Below are 19,109 nucleotides of genomic sequence, written 5' to 3' on the forward strand. Positions count from 1 at the left end.
GTTTAGCAAATTCACTTAGATATGTAAGATTTAAGCAATAACAACATTAAAAATATCACTAAAAACAGATATTATCGATTATTTTTTAAATCAATCCCAACCAAAAGACACTTCAAGGAAGGATACGGAAGTCATTTGACATGAGAGGATATAATTGCTTAAACAATCTGAAAATGACATGCAAGCAAGCATGCAAGCCAGGTAGTAAAACTATCTATAATAGGTAATTATTAAATTTTAAACCTACCTTTCGACATTCTAATAAGGTGCTTTGAGGTAACTTAAGTAATTTTGAAAATCACTAATATTTACTACACATACGGTACTGCAACACTTACGAAGGCATCTTGCTTACTATTGCTATAGCAGAACATGCTTCTAGTTTAGTAGATAGTTGTTATTTACTAAATTATCACGTCTTCGAAGTCACCCCAATACACCTTACTTCAAAACTTTAAAATTTAGTGACTGATACTTATGCTAAAAAATATTGAATCAAAACATTTTAAAGTAACAAATAAATTTATTCAATATCACTACCTATTTACAAACTAAAACTACAGCTTAAACAAACCTAGTGGCTATTCCAAGGAGCTTGGTGTAATCTGCTCCCTTCGAGTGTGTTCTCTCCTTTAGGATGGTGCGCAGAATGGTTGGGATGGGCACATGAATACGGGTTCCTAGCGGTGTGCCATTGTCATCTATGAGCACCACATTGTTGCTGTCAAACTTTGGTACCTTCACCTTTTGTGTCTGCTTCAAACCCACGAGGATGCCCTTTTTCTTCTGTCCTTTGATTGCCACCATCACTCTGTCTCCAATGAAGCCCACTCCTGCAAAAAATAGCAATGTTGAATGTATATTTGCATTCACATTTCCACTAATTCCTCAGGATCCTACTTGTAAACTGCTGTTATCACTTAACCTATTGAATGCTTTGTGTCATAAACACAAATATCACAAACACCAAGGTCCCAGGTGCAAGGGAGCTAATGTAAACCTTACTTGAAAGTTTGAAGGTTAGTTTGACAGCATCCATCATAATACTTATAGTTGTCCTTGGCACTGTGGGCACGACTAGTAACAATGACTTTAGGTGTTCTTGGCATTCAAAAAGTTAAGTAGACCTTACTGTCAAATATATAGTTGTGTTTGACCAGATAATTGAATATTAGTCTGTAGCCAAAAACAAATGAAATTATCACTGAATACAAGTTGGTAGCCAGGTAAAGCAGTGATAAAGTGGAGATTGGGGGTGGTAAGTAGCAATGATAAAGTAAAAAAAAAACTCTTACTGATCAATTACCCTATATGGAAAAATCTCTATTATTTAGTCTATCTCTGGGAAAAATTGATGGATGACAGTCGCTTCCATAAAAAAGCTAGTGCCTTTCCCAAAAGACTAGAGTCCTAGGAAAATGTTAAGATGACGAAGAGTAACCTAGGTTAACAGTGAAGTGATACCATTAAAAAAAAAACCTAGCAACTAAAAACTACTCTGTTCGCTGTCATGTCATGCCATTGCGCTTTAAAATGTTTTTCTATGAATTTGGTGTGATACTTTAAATACTATGTTGTGTTGTATATAAAGTTCAGTGAGTGGTGGTCTGATTGTAAGCGTTATTTGTGACTCCATACTTGACGTTACGGGCTATTACAGGTGAGTATAACATTTTCTTTGTAAGTAATATGGAAAAAAACCAAGGGCTTACGTCTCTTGTTGTAAACGCAGATGATCTTGGGCGGTTTGCCTTCTGCCATGGCTCGCTTGCCGATTTCGGAGTTGTCGACGACTCGCAGTCGGGTTAGCAACCGCACCTCGCTCAGGCTAGCTGTCGTGTGGAACCCACAGGCCTGCCCGACCGGCATTATCTTATTAATCAGGGTTTTAAACATTATTAAATGTTTTAATGTAAATAATTGTCCCTATACGATGTAAATAAACGGCAAAAGTGAGGTTATAAACTTTTGACATTTAATTGACGTTTAGGCTGAGTTGCGTTTAGTTGCATATGGAATATAAAGAGTTGCGTTCAGCGTAAGGTTCTAAAAAAGTATTTATCATCAATAGAGTAAGGTAAGGACCAATGCAGACTTGGATTCAAATCTATACTTCGGCCGGTCTAAACAAATACCATGTCACTTTCATATTATGAATAATTCATTGTCTGTAACAGAAAAATGACAGAGATAAGTAGAAGAAACTGGGGGAGGTTTATGTCAATTAATTGCAGAATAAATTTTAAAAATATAGTATGGTCAGTGAATAAACGTTTTTATTATTAAACTGAAAACCTAGATTTTCTGGATGTTTCTTTCGTAGTTTAGTAGACGTAGTGTATTACACAATAATACCTAGTGAAGTATATAAACGTATGTCAAAACAAAAAAAAATAAAAAAATCAAGTCTCAAAGGTCTTGAAAACCTCAGACAATTAAGTAAAGGGGTAATTCTGGAATAAATTTTAAAGTAAAGCTGGGGCTTTCAGACTGACACAGTCATTCGCAAAAAACGATGATTTGTCATAATATTAGTAGCTAAATGGTGTATCTTACCAGGTTTTCGATATAACGGTGTTGGGGTTATTTTGTATAATTTTTTGGCAGAAAAACACACTCGACCAAAAAAAAAATCATGCACGTCCGATATGTCAGCGCCTCGCATCAATTAAAGAGGTGCTGGGAGCGATAAATATGGCGTCCATCTAAGTGTTTCCAGTGATTAAACTCCAACCATGGATCCGTAATTTCGAAATTTCATAATTCCATGAAGAATTTCATAAAACAAATGAATCGACACAAAAAACTATATAGTTATCTAACCTTCTCACACGATAATTGGTTGAGCTATAGTTCTAGGTCGCATCTAGAGGAGAACATCCGGTGATACGGAAGTATTTTGGTTAAGCTGAGCTGACCTAGCAGGTACTTGGAATAGGCACCTAGGCGCAGTCTTTGATTGTTGGTTGTCATTTGATACTTGATATCCAGAAGCGATCCATAATTTTACAAAGGCATAAAAACCGTGCTATTAAAGGTATTAATAATCACAATTGAAAGAAAGGGGAGCCTTTTAAAAGTTAAACGTTCAAAAGGCTTTCATCAAACAATTCAGTGTCATTACGGCGTCAACGGTATCGGCGTACCATTAGCGATCAAGCGTCTATAAGGCGTCAATCTTAAACTTCCACAAAGTGAATCGGGATTCAATTACTTATTTTTTATTTGGCGATTGAAAGGGTATTGATTACGCGACGGGGTCATTAGGTGGTGGTGATTAGAGCGAGAGGAAGTGTAATTCGAACTGCTGACGGAGCGTAGGGGAGTCCAACGCTGAGGCGAACCAGTCTACTGCGCCTATTACGTCTACGCGGTCGCCGGGCACTTTTTAACCGACTTCAATTTCATAGAAGGAGGAGGTTCTGTATTAGGTTGTGACTATTTTTTTTATGTATGTACACCGATTACTCCGACACCTGTGGTCCGATTTGGGTGATTATTTTTTTGTTTGAAAGGAGTTACCTCCAAGTTAGTCCCATTTTAATTGGGTTCTGATCTGATGATGGGATCCATGAGGAATTGAGGGAACTCCTCATTTTTTAAAGGCACGTGTAGGGTGATTTGAGTGTTTTCTTAAGCAAACCGAGCATTTTCTCTCAAAAACCATCAACTTAATGAAATGGATCTGATGATGATGATTTTTTTAAATATGTAATATGTTCACCGATTACTCCGACACCCGTGCTCCGATTTGAGTAATTCTTTTTTTTTTAAAGGAGTTACCTCCAAGGTCGTCCCATAATATTTTTGGTTCTGATCTGATGATGGAATCCACGAGGAATTGAGGGAACTCCTCAATTTTTAAAGGTACATGTGTGGTGATTTGACTGTATTCTTAAGCAACTCAAGCATTTCCTCTCGTAAACTACCAATTTGATGTAGTGCAACTGTAGCCTTACCACGAGTTTGACTCTTCATATTAACTGACGTGTTCGTAACTTCTTTTCTTTGCATCTCGGTCGTACTGGCATCCTAGTGCGAGCGAGATGTATGAGGGCTACCCCTCACCTCTTACTGTGTGAGAGGTATATGAGGTAGACGGTGGTGGTGAAGGTAGACGGGGGCCTGAGGTTGAGGTTTGAGGGGTTTGGGCTTGACGAGTCAGGCTTTGAGATGTTAAGGGGTCGAGGGGGTGGTGAATTGATTAGTCGGAGACTAAGGGCTTGGCAGTTGAGGAATTGGGGTTTAGGATTAGGAGTTAAAGGGTCTGGGGTTGAGGGGTCGGGGAATAGCGGTTGAAGGTTTGGTGTTGGTGGATCAGGGTCAATTAAGGGTTTCAGTGATCAGGAGTTGATGTGCTGTGAGGTTGAGGAATTGGGCCAGTGGCGGGGCGGAGGATAGATTTAGAGTAGTGGCAGGAATGATTTCCCAGACGCGCTCGAGGAAAATCCTGACTATTTATTAAAGTTAACGAATTTAGTGTAAAACATGATTGTGTTTTTCATTTATGCGTCACGCGTTACTCGTAAGCTCTTAACAATGCCTTATAACTAAAAATGGAAAAATAAAAACTTTTTACAAAAAAAAGTAAACCGACTTCAAAATGGATAAAATGAAATATTATCATTTTTTAAGTATATGTGTTACCAACTGATATGTGCCAATTACATCCACATTTTAGCAGGACTGATATCAGGCCCGATGTCGGGCCCGAGCAAGAGTATTTATCCGTTTCATCAAATATAAGCACTTCGTTAACAATATTTTAAATGTAAAAAATGGTTCATATGCTCCCCCTGCCTATGAAGCCGATGGTCCCGGGTTCAAACCTTGGTAAGGGCATTTATTCGTGTGATGAGCACGGATATTTGTTCCTGAGTCATGGGTGTTTTCTATGTATTTAAGTATATATATATATCGTAGTTTAAGTACCCCCAACACAAGCCTGATTGAGCTTACCGTGGGACTTAGTCAATTTGTGTAATAATGTCCTATAACATTTATTTATATGCGAAAATATCATACATTGAACGTTTTTGATAATTAAGAGACAAAGTATTGTTTATGTTTCAAATATTGTTAACGATGTGCTGATATTCCGTGAAATAAAAATAAGGAGACCTCACGTGTATTTTTCTACAGTGAACGAAACTAAGAAAAAATCACTACTACATGAGTAGATACTTTTTCAGGTTTCGTTAAACATAAGTCTATGTTACGAAATTTTGGAGCGCTTATAATAAATATATATCACGTTCATAACGCAATAAGAAAAATACATAAGATTTACTATACACAATACAGTTTATTTCAAAATTAGGTCAATTTTTTTTTAAATACACGAGGTTATGTGGGGGCCGGGGGGGACGGGGTAGCCAAAAATCTCATCAAATATCACCAAGGGGGAGGGGGGAGTCAAAAAGTAGCTGAAAAAACCTCTCGTGTTTGTGCACAAGCCCAAAGTCGTGCGTGAGATGCGCGCCAATCACGAAAACGATCGTTAACGTCGTATCAAAACCGTAACCGTAATCTAAATCTGGTCTAGGACGGTTTAAATAAAATTTTACAAAAAAAACCTTTATATTATTTATTAATTGTGTATTAGGTAGGTAATGGTGCACGGGAAGGATTGTAAACGAATTTCAATTTAGAAACCCTAGCGCAACTGAGAGGTCAAGTTGATAGACTAGCCTAGGTACTTATTTACTCTATAATGTGAAAGTTTTCGTGGTCATAATTACACTGGTGGTATTGATCGTTTGTCTCTTGACCCTGTCTTAGTAATGACGGTAACCATAAGAACTAAGCGGAAGAGGGATACGTCTCGTCTTACGTCATTAGAGGTGTTCCCACTTCGCGGCCGCCTGTGAGACAGTAGGATAACTTAAAGTTTCAGCATTAAGTAATCTACATCATAAAAGTGAAATAGTTACTATTTGATTTTTTTTGTGTTTCACTCGGAGGCAAAGTTTGTTTAACCCTCGTGCCTTGAAACCCTCACCTCGCAATACTCAAGATACCACTTCTTGAACCGCTGGCTACGCTGGTTGTTCAATTTTGGAATCTTTCGCTTGCTCGGGTATCAATATTAGCACGAGCGGTTAAGGGGCTCCCCGCGCTTTTCATCGATTTTTGACTAGTTGTGAGTCGTTACTCCTACATTTGCACTATAGATAGAATTATAAGACAAACGGCTATCCGTTCTTCAATCTTTTATCTCCATTCTGGTCTGCTGGATTTAGAAAGAAATTAACACTTATTTTTATATATTTTTTTAAACAACAACATCTAAAAAACACTTTTTTCGTTACTAGATTGCTGTGAATGATTTTATATTTACGAAAACTACACAATTGGGTTCTATATTGGGGTATAACTAATTAACACAAAAGTTATGGCCAGTAAACCAGTTTTTTGGCCTAAAATTGTTTAACTTTGATGCCAAATATCTCGAAGACAGTGAACTTTGAAGTAAATATGGTATACTATATTGCTTACAGCCGTTTTTGTAAATATGATAAGCTACAAAAATATTAGAAAACTAAGGGATTCAGATCGAAGATCATTGGCGTTAGGGACCCCCTTAAACAACTTTGTAAAACTCAAAAATTTTCACCACACCAACTTTCACTTTCACCATACCTACTAACTATGCAATACCAAAAAATCAAACCAAACCAAATGACGTAATAAAAGATGTATCATTCAAAATCATCGTTTAATAGTCGATTCTGTGGGTAGACTTATGTATGGTATGTGGGTTGGTGAAATTATGAATAAACAGTCATAGCAATGCACTCTACTCGTCGTCTCAATACATCATCCTGCCCAAATAAGTACTTAACGTCGCGCAGACGGTAGTAATTCTCATTAAAAACCAGAACTTTTAACCTTAAAACCTTCGCTCCTGGACCCCAAGACATCGCGTCCGGGCCATTGTGTTGGTGTCCAAACAGATCCATTACAACACCTGTGCTTTGTCACCCTTATTTCGAAGGCCATTAGAGCTGTCGTATTTTCGATTCCTGAGGGCCTACCGCGAAGACCGTAGTTGAAGAAATTGAGGGCTTCTTTCTCTTTTACTCTAATTAAGGCGTAATTAGAGTGACAGAGAAAGATACCATCAATTCGTGAACTTCGGTGTTTGCGGTAGGCTCTCTGTCTTCGCATTAACAATTACTTGCAGCTAGACAAAACGGCATAAGTGTATTCGCAGTGTTTAGGCGGTTAAAGCGTTTTAAAACACCAATGCTTTGTGACTCTTATTCCGAATGCTATAAGAGCGTTTTTTCCGCTCCTGTATTCGCATTGTCAATTACATACAGGTTGACAAAATGGCGTAAGTGTGCTCTGTCCTTAGGCGCTTACAGCGTTTTGAACTTAAGTAAAGAGCATTGTGTGCGATGTGATCTGTTAGCATTCTGAAGGCTATAAAGGCGTTTGCGGTTCCTGTTATCGTATTGTCAATTATTTGGAGCTTCAGTAAAATAATGCCATTAACGTACACATCGTCTGAAGAGACTTAATACGTTTTGGTTTTTATTTTGTGTATTGTGCGTGTGCGATTGTACTGACATTCGTGTCAAAATGAAGGCTTTTAAAGCAATATCGACGCAGCTCGGATGTCGGTCTGTTTCGCCCTGGTTGTTTGTAGTGACAGCTGTCTAAGCAGAATTGACATGTCTATTCTGTTTGCCATTGTGTGGTGATAATTGTTGAAACCTTATTTCCTAATGCGGGTTAGGCGTGCCTATAAATGTCTATAGATATAGGAGTCTATGGGATTTTAGCGTATTAGATGCTTTTTTTGGTTTTGTTGCCATTCAACTGATATATATTACTAGCTTCGGGCCGCGACTTCGTGTTTGTTTCTTTATTTGCTATTATAAGATACAAGTACAAGTATCATGCAAAATTTTATACAATAAAATAAACGTAGCCTAAATCATGCGTAACATTCAAAATGAAATTTAAAATAACATTTGACAACAGACTGATAAATATCCTAACTAACCTAAGGATGTCACATTTATAAATATGTTATACATAATTATATTAAACAACATTCGGAGATTTAACATAAATAAAGATAAAAAATACACTTAAAACAGCGAAACCTGATGTTGATCTCGTTAACCCCATAATATAATAGTACTATAAAAGATCATCATCGTCATCTTCTTTTATAATATTTTTATAACAGATCGGTTCATCTTTATACACGGTGTAACGTGAGGAAACCAAAAGATTTTAACAATGTATTCCTGATCATATTTAGACTAAAATAAACTTTTCTGGATATCGCCTAGTTTCAGAGTTAATAACAATTAAGAAAAATCTTATTGTAACTTAATGCAAATTGCCTTTTTGATGGCGATATGATGCCATTATGGCGGGTAGTCTAAATATCCTTATTGTTAGAAGTGTAAAAAGTGACAAGTAACCTTTGCAAAAACTAGGTTTTACAAAAAAAAAACATGTGCAGTGCCAGTTTTACCACAATATTAACTTTTTGTGTATTAAAAAAAACAAAAAAAATTTTTGGCGAAATTTAAATTTACTTTTTTGGCCTCAGAAGTGCGTTGTTAAACTCTTTCGGGTTCCTCGTGTTACACCGTGTACACCAAAACAAATGCACCGTATGGAATTAGAACTGCCACTGTCGCAGGAGTCACGCCACTCGGAAGCGAATGTGCGTCAGTTGACCAGGCGCGGATACAAGGGGGGGGCCATAGGGGCAATGGCCCCCCCCTAAAACCCTGGCTCTCACATTACTAAATTGAGTAAATTTTATTTTCTGTGCAAAAATATATGATTTTCTCAAAATGGCCCCCCCCTAAGCCAAATCTTGTATCCGCGCCTGGTCAGTTCCCGCAGCCTGAATGACGCAGCGGCTCTGACGCTGCGGCCGTTGCGACAGAGCCGCTTTGCTCGGAAGTCTAGCTTTAACTGATCACATGATCTTACTACACTTGTACTGTAATTGCAACCAGTTTTGCACCCTCGAGATATCTCTAGAGCGCGTGAACTAGACTAGTTTTTAAGACTGCCAGCCTTTCAAACCAGTGGGAAACTAGAATTTGGCGTTGAAGAGAGAAGAGTTAGAAGCTTGGTTCTACATTATTATTATTATATCGTATGGCTTTCTTGAATAAAGATTTACAATGTTACTGACATAATATATATGTTGCAGTCAAAAGTGTGAACTGGTCAAAAGAACTTTTAACCGACAAAAACAGGCAAAACTACTTTTGACTGAGCATGTTGGTCAAAAGTAGTTTTACCTGAAAATCATTGGTTAATAGTAATTGTGACTGTTACTATCAGTCAAAAGTACTTTTGACCGCAGGCACTCGACAAAAGCACTTTTGACTAAAAATAACAGACAAAAATAGTTTTTCCCAAGGAGGTTGGTTAAAAGTACTTTTGACTGTCAGATTCCGTCATAAGTAGTTTTGACTGGTTGTCAGTCAAAATCCTTAAAAAGTTAAGCTAGTCGATAAACATTTCTATGAAACGCATATAAAACAAATTAAATTAAATACTGTTAAAGGACTTGTAAGTGTTTAATATTAAAAATGAGTGAACACGAGAGAAAAGAAAGATTTCTACAGCGAATTTTAACACTTGAAGACATGAAAGATACACATTTTAATGTTATGCCAAAACGAGACTTTGAAAAATTCACAATGGATGTGGAGGACGCAAAATTCGAAGAAAAGAAATCGCCGACACAATATAGTAGGCTTAAACGCTTTAATGTCATTGAAGTCTGTGGTATAAAAAAGTTAGTCACAAATACAGAGCCTTTCAAATATTTTTTACCGGCTGAAGAAATCTACGATATAATTGATGCAGCACATATTTCTATTGGACACGGTGGTCGCGATAGACTTAAAAATGAAACGGCAAAAAAATACGCTAATATTACAAAAGAGATGATTACCATATATTTATCTATGTGTGAGGTATGTCAAAGGAAGAAGAGTAAGAAAAAGAGGGGTTTAGTATCGAAACCCATTCTGCACACTGAAATGAACAGCCGCTGCCAAGTAGATCTTATTGATATGCAGTCGCAAGAAGATCGCGGGCATAAGTTCATTATGGTATATCAGGATCATTTGACCAAATTTGTAATTCTGCGACCACTGACATCAAAACGAGCTACAGAAGTTGCATATCAATTGATGGATATTTTTTTGACCTTTGGAGCGCCATGCATTTTGCATTCTGACAATGGAAGAGAATTTGTGAATTCAGTTATCAAAGAATTAGCATCATATTGGCCGGAGTTGAAACTTGTTACTGGAAAACCACGTCATAGTCAAAGCCAAGGATCCGTGGAAAGGGCTAACCAAGATGTTGAGAAGATGCTAGCATCTTGGATGCACGACAATAAAAGTACTAACTGGTCTAACGGTCTCAAATTTGTTCAATTCATGAAAAATAGAGCATTTCATTCAGGGATAAAGCAGTCTCCGTACCAAGCAATGTTTGGAACTGAACCTAAAGTGGGACTAACAACATCAAAGTTTCCTTTAGAGATTATAAATGGATTGAACAATGAAGAAGAATTGCAACTTGCAATCACAGAGTTAAATCGAAACTTCAGTGATAATGATAATGCAGGAAATCAAGATGAACAGGAAAATAATGACACTGAAGAAGTTGGTGAAGATGAAGATGACGATGACGATGGAGAAAATGTAGAACAAGAAACTATTAATCATAACAGTAAGGAAACAATGATATTGGAAGCAAGAGAAAAAGCACATTGCAATTTAGCAAAAAGAATGAAAACAGCAAGTGATGAATCTCATCCACCGTTGAAAGTCGGAGACAATTTGATCATACCGATTCCAGACGTAGACAAAGGAAAGGCAGACCTTCGTAATGTAATTGGAGTTGTACTGGAAGTAACTTCAGAACAGTTATACAAAATTGGGACTAAGAGTGGAATTTTGAACAAATTATACTGTAGGTACGTATTTTTGATGTCTTTGTAATAATCTCTCTCTCTCTCTTTGTGTGTATGTATGTGTGTGAGTGAGTGTGTGAGTGAGTGAGTGTGTGTGTGAGAGAGAGAGAGAGAGTGTTTGTGTGTGTGTGTGTGTGTGTGCATGTAAGTAATTAATAACATATGTGTATATGTGTGTGTGCATTTTTTTTAGGTCAGAATTCGACGGGTGTGAAGAAAAGTTTCTCCGACAACATGAGGTGCCGAACGTGACAATTGCATTACGAACTGCTGCAAAGAACGTCGCTACTGGAACAGGACAAGGTTATGCACGATGTGTATGTTCTTCAGGCTGCAAAAACAACAGATGTTTCTGCAAGAAAAAGGGGTTGCTGTGTAATTCAAAGTGCCATAATAGTTTGAATTGTACGAATAAATAATTCGTCATTGTAACGTCATGACAGCCTCGTAATATCATGCCTTTAACATTATTAAGTTATAATTAATAAGTAAGTAAGAAAAAATCATTTCATATTTACGAGGTTCTCATTATATAGTCGTAATTTTTTTTTCTAGAGCGAATCTACTGAACTTTTTGCCCGACAAACAATACCCATTATCTGTATTGTTACTTGTGGCCAAAGGTGCAACTTCAAAATTAAAGACATACTAAGTGCAAACAACTTATTACTAGAGTAGTATTTAAGCTAAAAGAGATAAGGTTTACTCTTAAACAAAGATAACACAGATATTGGTCACTGCGTATGTGAAAGAGCAGTGAAGTACGCATCGTGGGATGACTAACGTCTGTGTTCTCTTTGTTTAAGAGTAAAGCTTGATCACGCTGATTCCGTACCGACACCGTACCGCGGCGTTTGTCAGCTGTTTTGTATGTCCAGCACCGGCAGCAACGTAGAAGGTCACGTGATCTTCTCCATACAAAACAGCTGACAAACGCCGCGGTACGGTGTCGGTTCGGAATCAGCGTGAATCAAGCTTAAATCTTATCTCCTTTGACCAAAAGACAACTTAAGTAAAAAGTTGTTTGCACTTATTACTATGCGTTTCATTTTGAAGTGGCAGTTCTGGCCACAGGTAACAATGCAGATAATGAGCATTGTTTGTGAGATACAAAGCTAATGGGATTCGCTCTAGAAAAATAATTACGAATTTGCTTGTTTCACTGTATTCTGTTATGTTCCGGCCTCGGAGATTTTCTAACCGGTAACACGAAGGCAAACTAGGAGTCGATATTAACACTTAATTTAAATCCAATTCTTGCTAATTTTATTTCTCCCAAAAACGTGTTTAATCCTTCGTCTTACTCGTACACTACAAGAGAAACTCCGAGGCCTGGTTGGTTATATTGTTTTCCTTACCTCTGGACACTTGGAGATATTGAAAATTGTTTTATGTTAAGTAAACTTAATATTACGATTATTATTTTGTGTTGTTTAATATTGTTATAACTTGCGTTGTTCTTATTTTATGATTAATGTTTTGCTTACCTCTGATGATTATTTTGTGATTATTATTTCGTGTTGTTTAATATTGTTATAACTCGAGTTGTACTTATTTTATGATTAATGTTTTGCTTACCTCTGCTGATTATTTTGTGATTATTATTTCGTGTTGTTTAATATTGTTAGAACTTTAGTTGTACTTATTTTATGATTAATGTTTTGCTTACCTCTGGACACTTGGAGATTTTGAAAATTGTTTTATGTTAAGTAAACTTAATATTACGATTATTATTTTTTGTTGTTTAATATTGTTAGAACTTTAGTTGTACTTATTTTATGATTAATGTTTTGCTTACCTCTGGACACTTGGAGATTTTGAAAATTGTTTTATATTAAGTAAACCTAATATTACGATTATTATTTTGTGTTGTTTAATATTGTTATAACTTGCGTTGTACTTATTTTATGATTATTGTCTTGCTTACCTCTGATGATTATTTTGTGATTATTATTTCGTGTTGTTTAATATTGTTAGAACTCGAGTTGTACATATTTTATGATTAATGTTTTGCTTACCTCTGGACACTTGGAGACTTTGAAAATTGTTTTATGTTAAGTAAACTTACGATTATTATTGTCACAATCGTTTACAGGTACACCACTTGCCCTGTATTACATTTTTTATACGAGTACCTATTAATTATTTAATAATAAACTTGTTTCTAATTGTGGGGTTTTTTTTAAATTTTTAATGGTAGAGGGGTGCTACATATTAAGGACTAACTTTTTAAGGGTTTTGACTGACAACCAGTCAAAACTACTTATGACGGAATCTGACAGTCAAAGGTACTTTTAACCAACCTCATTGGGAAAAACTATTTTTGGCTGTTATTTTTAGTCAAAAGTGCTTTTGTTGAGTGCCTGCGGTCAAAAGTACTTTTGACTAATAGTAACAGTCACAATTACTATTAACCAATGATTTTCAGGTAAAACTACTTTTGACCAACATGCTCAGTCAAAAGTAGTTTTGCCTGTTTTTGTCGGTTAAAAGTTCTTTTGACCAGTTCACACTTTTGACTGCAACATATGTAATACTATTAGAAGTATTAGAACAAATTAAATTATTTTTAGAAAATATTTTAATTTGTTTTTATTTCAAGTAGAAACACTACTATATAAATTATAAACTAAAATAAATGTCATATACTAAGAAAAAGTGACCAAGGCCTCCAGTGCCCCAGGCTGGAATCGAACCAGCGTCCTCTGCTATCGCGGCAGGTGCCTGAGCCACTCGGCCACCGGGGTCACGGCAGCATTGGTCGAATTTTTCCAAGTATATGCATCTCTTACTGAAGGCTTAGGCGCCCCCTAGCCATCTCTAAGGTAGAACATTCTTAAATTATAATATCCCGTTCTTCACGCTCAACTCATAAAAAAGAAACGAGATTTCCCGTCACTATAATCATGATTAATAATTAATTATTATATACATGTCTTTACCCATCACGAAACAATTTTTCTTGCCCAAATTGGGAACTTGACGACAAAACGACAACAAAATAAAAATGTGCCCTAGAGTAGCTTATTAAGTTTCTGTTTCGGTTTGTGTAAAATATGCTGTTAATACTGAAAAAGTAAAACTGACACTTTTTAGGGTTCCGTAGTCAACTAGGAACCCTTATAGTTTCGCCATGTCCGTCTGTCTGTCTGTCTGTCTGTCTGTCCGAGGCTTTGCTCCGTGGTCGTTAATGCTAGAAAGCTGAAATTTGGCATGGATATATAAATCAATAAAGCCGACAAAGTCGTACAATCAAATCTAAAAATTTAATTTTTTTTAGGGTACCTCCCCTACACGTAAAGTGGGGGTGAAATTTTTTTTTCGCTTCAACCCTAGAGTGTAGGGTATCGTTGGAAAGGTCTTTAAAAACTAATAGGCGTTTTCAAGAAACATTTTTTGATAAAGTTATTATATTCGGAGATAATCGCTCCGAAAGAAAAAAATAATGTGTCCCCCCCCCTCTAACTTTTGAACCATAAGTCCAAAAAATATGAAAAAAATCGTGGAAGTAGAGCTTAAGAAAGAAATTAAATGAAAACTATAGCGGACATGATCAGTTTAGCTGTTTTTGAGTTATCGCAAAAAGGTTTCCCTTCATAGTAAAAAGACTTACTTTAATTAGGTACTGATTATGCAAATTTGCCTATTTGTTTAACTCTGGTGAAAGGTACCGTTTCATCCCTTGGTTAACAATTTACTATACTTTAAGCTCCAGTTTAGCTTATTGTGACGGAAGAGTAACTACGGAACCCTACACTGAGCGTGGCCCGACATGCTCTTGGCCGGTTTTATTAAGGCTTATTGCCAGACGTTTTACACGTGCGGCCTGTGGGTAAGTTTCACACAGAAGGCCTATAATACACTGCGTGTGCAATACAACAACGTCCTTAGAATGCTGTTGAGGCGACCTAAACACTGCAGCGCATCGGGCATGTTCGCCGAGGCTAGAACCGACGACTTCTTTGCCATAAGGCGAAAAAGAATTGCCTCACTGCTTGGGAGAGTGCGCGGAAGCAGCAACAGCATGCTAAGGACGTTGGCCGATCGCCTCGACTGCCCGCTCACAAAATACTGGGTTAATGTGATTATTGGGAGGGACAAATATGGTAAGACCCAATACCTACTAGGTTAAGTTTCCTGTAGATATATATTTATTCATAAGACTAACATAGATTTTTAAGAAGCTACTAACCAATTTCTATGGATTATGGTCAGGCGCGGATACAAGATTTGGCTTAGGGGGGGGGCCATTTTGAGAAAATCATATATTTTTGGTAAAAAATAAAATTTACTCAATTTAGTAATGTGAGAGCCAGGGTTTTAGGGGGGGGCCATTGCCCCTATGGCCCCCCCCTTGTATCCGCGCCTGATTATGGTCCGAAATAAACAATTTTTTTTTTAATACATGTATTTTTAGTTTACCTAAATATTATGTTTAGGTACTATTCAAATATTTCCTAACAGATAGATATTGACTATTTAAGTGAGGAGGGACGTAGGAGGATCCAAATCTACTAACCTATTTAAATAATATCTGAAGTCATCTGCATAACCATTGTTCCATTATTTATTTCGTTTTCTGTTCTTAATTTGTTTCTTAGTTTTTAATTTGACAGCAATTTTGTAATACCTTTTTTACTTAACAATTGTTAGTTTTCATAATTTGTATTGTTTTAAAATTGGTTATGTTAAAATTTTATAATTATATGTTTGCATGCCAAATTATTGACGATCATAATATAAATTAATATAGGTAGATTAACTAAAGAAAAATTTATACTGCAATGTATCATTATGAAATAAATAAACTAAACATTTGCCGACGGCAAACGCACTGCATCGAATCGGGACTAATCCACACGTTACTAAAAATATCCGATAAGAATTGAAAATAAGCATAGTGATACTTTATTATACATTTAAGACCTACTGTTGTACATACCTATGTTTAACAAATAAATAATTTGGAAATGGAATTGGCAGACTCTTATTAATGTGTCTCCAAAAGTTTTAATAATTATATTTTTTGTTACCGTTAATGAAAAATGGTAACAGAATGGAAAATAATTGGGATACTTTTTTTCTCCAATTAGGATCCATATGGATTGCGATTCTGAGTTTTTTTTTTATATTATTATATTTATAATTAATTAATCCTACATGTTTCAGAAATGATAAAAAAAAAGAATGATAAAAATTCGACCCCGTAAAGTCAGTGTAGTGTAAAGGCGATGCGTTTCAATCACGAAATGGATTCATTAATTAGCAGGCGTGGTGTCTCAAGGGTGGTCATCAATTAGTCCGCGTTCTGCCGCCATTTTGGAAAGGTGGCGAATCAAATAATGGGGAAATAATTTAATCAGCGGCTCACCGCAGTTGTGGGCCTTGCGGGGAGCCCGCAAGGTGCAATTTAGCGTGCGCGAGCGGGTGGGGGGAGGTGAAAAAAGCGTGTGGTTGTCGCGGCGTGTGAGCCGCCTTAATAGGTGACGCCGCCCTCCGCACCCGTCCGCGTCGAGCCCGCGAGTTGCACCTTGACCTTCTGTTCTACGAAACTGTAAACTCTTTAAGAAATAGAGTTCATAATCGGTCATAATTACTTGCATTGTACCATTAAAAGCACTATACACCGTTGAATTTTGGCCCTGATGACATATGCCCTTATTCGTAACGATCTTGGCTTTCTGTACTTCCCACTGTGCTTTCAAGTAGTTCACCCGTCTGTCAACGAAATTTTTGACAATAGTGTTATGAAGTGAATCTAAAAAGTAGAACCTGTTCGCAGTATAAGTGTTAATGTTACCTGTGAGGGCTGTGAGTACTTAGGTGCGAAGATGCGGGTACTGAGAGTAGTAAGCCAGGCAAGTAGATACGGGCGAAATTATAAGGCGGGGCGAATACCTAAGTTTTACCTACCTAAGTTAGGTACCTATAAACTAGCTATAAAATACTTTGCTTGATTTTCTAATAATTCCGTCTTTGCACTGGAACTTAGCTCCTAGGTCGATTATTTTCGCTTATAACAGATGCACAAAATATCGCTTTCGTAAAAACTAGTGCCTACGCCATTTCTTGGGATTAGTTACCAAGCGGACCCCAGGCTCCCATAAGCCTTGGCAAAACGCAGGGACAACGCGAGGAAGAAGAAGGAAGCGATTTTGAAAAATTCAACCCCTAAGGGGGTTAAAAAGGAGTTAATCATTTGTATGAGGAACAAGTATTATTTTGAGCTAGGAATTACTTAATAATAAATCAATACTGTAAGTGCATCATTAGAGTTTTGACAGTACATATATTGCTACTTTACCGCTCTAGTGCGATAATCAGACATTACGTATCTATGTCGAAATTTTAAAGGGCCTCTGTTCACTGTAAAATGTTGCACGATACATGTGCGAATAGGTAATTCGCAACTCGTGTCGATTTAAAACACTCCCTTCAGTCGTGTTTTAATTTATCGCCGTTGCGAATTTCCTGTTTTTCGCATTTGTATCGGTGTATTTTGTACTTGTGTATTCCGTGATCGTGGTAGTCAATGTCGTTTTTGTAGGTAATTGTAGTTATAACAAAGCTTTCAATCTATTTATTTAATTTTTAAATCTGTTCAATCTTTAAATCTAAACTCTACCGGTCGGCGTCTCACTCGGGAAACACCCTCGCGGATCTCCCATTAGGTCCCCTCGCACTTTTGCACCCGCAAATTCAAATGAAATTGCATAATTCGCGAGCGGGCCCCGGCGGGGGTGAGGTCAGGGGGAGGGGAGGCCGAGACGTTTTTTGTGCCTAATGAAGTCCATTTAAGGCGGTGCAGCGCTGCATGCGGCCTTATAAATAGAGAAAGGATGTCATTTAATTTCACGGGAGAATTTCGTGCGGATAAATAAAGTGTTACTTTACTTTTGCGACTAGATTTTGGAGGATTAAGTTAGGTTATTAATCTTGGATAAAGGAAGTTTTTATGCAGGTTGAATTCTTGTCAGAAAAGTAAATTCTAACTTAGCTAATAATGGCCCATAAAATAGGAGTTCAGGACAGATCGCGCAGTGAGAGAAATAGGTAACTGTCAATCTGTGTCCGAAAAATCTACCATCGATTTGTTGTTGGGATGTTAAGTATTAATCAAAGCATGCTCCAATTGCAGTTGTTTTGTGTAATTCGACATTTAGAGACTGTATACATCTCTAATAAATCTGTAATTGTATTTTATCATTTTAATTGATTGTAAAGATTTCACTTGTAAAAGTGCCCATGTGGCCTATTTGCTGAATAAATGTTTGATTGATTTGAGTAATATACAAGTAGGACCGACATGCACCGGCGATTGATGTCAAAATGGGATCAATTTGTAAGTGTGAATCGCCCTGCCGGCCATATTGTCCAAATATTTATTACTATATTAATAAACTAGTTTCTGCCCGCATCTTCGTCTGCGTGGGATGATAGAATAGAATAGAATAATTTATATTCGTAAACACAAACAAGACACATTATATTACATAATATAACAAAAAAAAGGAAAGTATAAAGTGCCACGAAATGGCCTCATCTCAGCATGTTCAGCATGATGGATGATGATTGATGAAAACTATTTTATCTTCTTCCACAGGCCTCAAATTATCTCCATACTAGACTTCATCAAAAACGTTTCAGAGGTTTAAGCGTGAAAATGTAACAGACAGACAGATAGATAAAAGCTACTTTCGCATTTTTTAAATTATAGTATTTAGTAGGGATACCGTGTGTATAAGCTAGAATTATATAACTATACAACTACCTATACACCATGAAATTTAACCGATCGATGGCGATCATATTTAACTATGGAACCAACCCCGACATCGCAAAAAGAAAATGGCTGTTTCATACATTTTGGCTGGTCTGATGTTGATATTGTCTATGAGATAGTAATTTATTTTCAGGTTTTCGGGGTTGATCCAATAGTTGATAGCTTTTTGAATTTAACGAATTAAGGGTAATTATTCTATGAAATTCCATTTTGGGAGAAAACGGGTTCCACTTACTAAATCTCGTCAACATTCTAGGTTTATAGGTTTCGCTTTTTTGGAAAAAATATTTTTTTTTGATTTGTAAATTTTGAAAAAAAAAAAGGAAAACCTATAAACCTAGTTTTTTA

General features: G+C 36.7%; 1 protein-coding gene and 1 long non-coding RNA gene across 2 annotated transcripts; one reads left to right on the top strand and one right to left on the bottom strand.

Moving 5' to 3' along the window:
* Positions 1 to 503: 503 nt before the first annotated feature.
* On the bottom strand, positions 504 to 1,974 carry LOC133525517 (large ribosomal subunit protein uL14m). Its single transcript, XM_061861782.1, has 2 exons — positions 1,713 to 1,974; positions 504 to 833 (listed from the first exon to the last, which is right to left on the bottom strand). Exons 1-2 carry the CDS (start codon positions 1,894 to 1,896, stop codon positions 565 to 567), a joined length of 453 nt encoding a protein of 150 aa, XP_061717766.1. The 5' UTR covers positions 1,897 to 1,974; the 3' UTR covers positions 504 to 564.
* An 11,533-nt stretch (positions 1,975 to 13,507) lies between these two features.
* LOC133525579 (uncharacterized) lies at positions 13,508 to 15,032 on the top strand. Its single transcript, XR_009800591.1, has 2 exons — positions 13,508 to 14,075; positions 14,775 to 15,032. It is a non-coding gene; the product is annotated as an uncharacterized LOC133525579 (long non-coding RNA).
* Positions 15,033 to 19,109: the final 4,077 nt, after the last annotated feature.

Source organism: Cydia pomonella, chromosome 15 (genome assembly GCF_033807575.1).
Source record: "Cydia pomonella isolate Wapato2018A chromosome 15, ilCydPomo1, whole genome shotgun sequence".
Classification (NCBI taxonomy): Eukaryota; Metazoa; Arthropoda; class Insecta; order Lepidoptera; family Tortricidae; genus Cydia; species Cydia pomonella.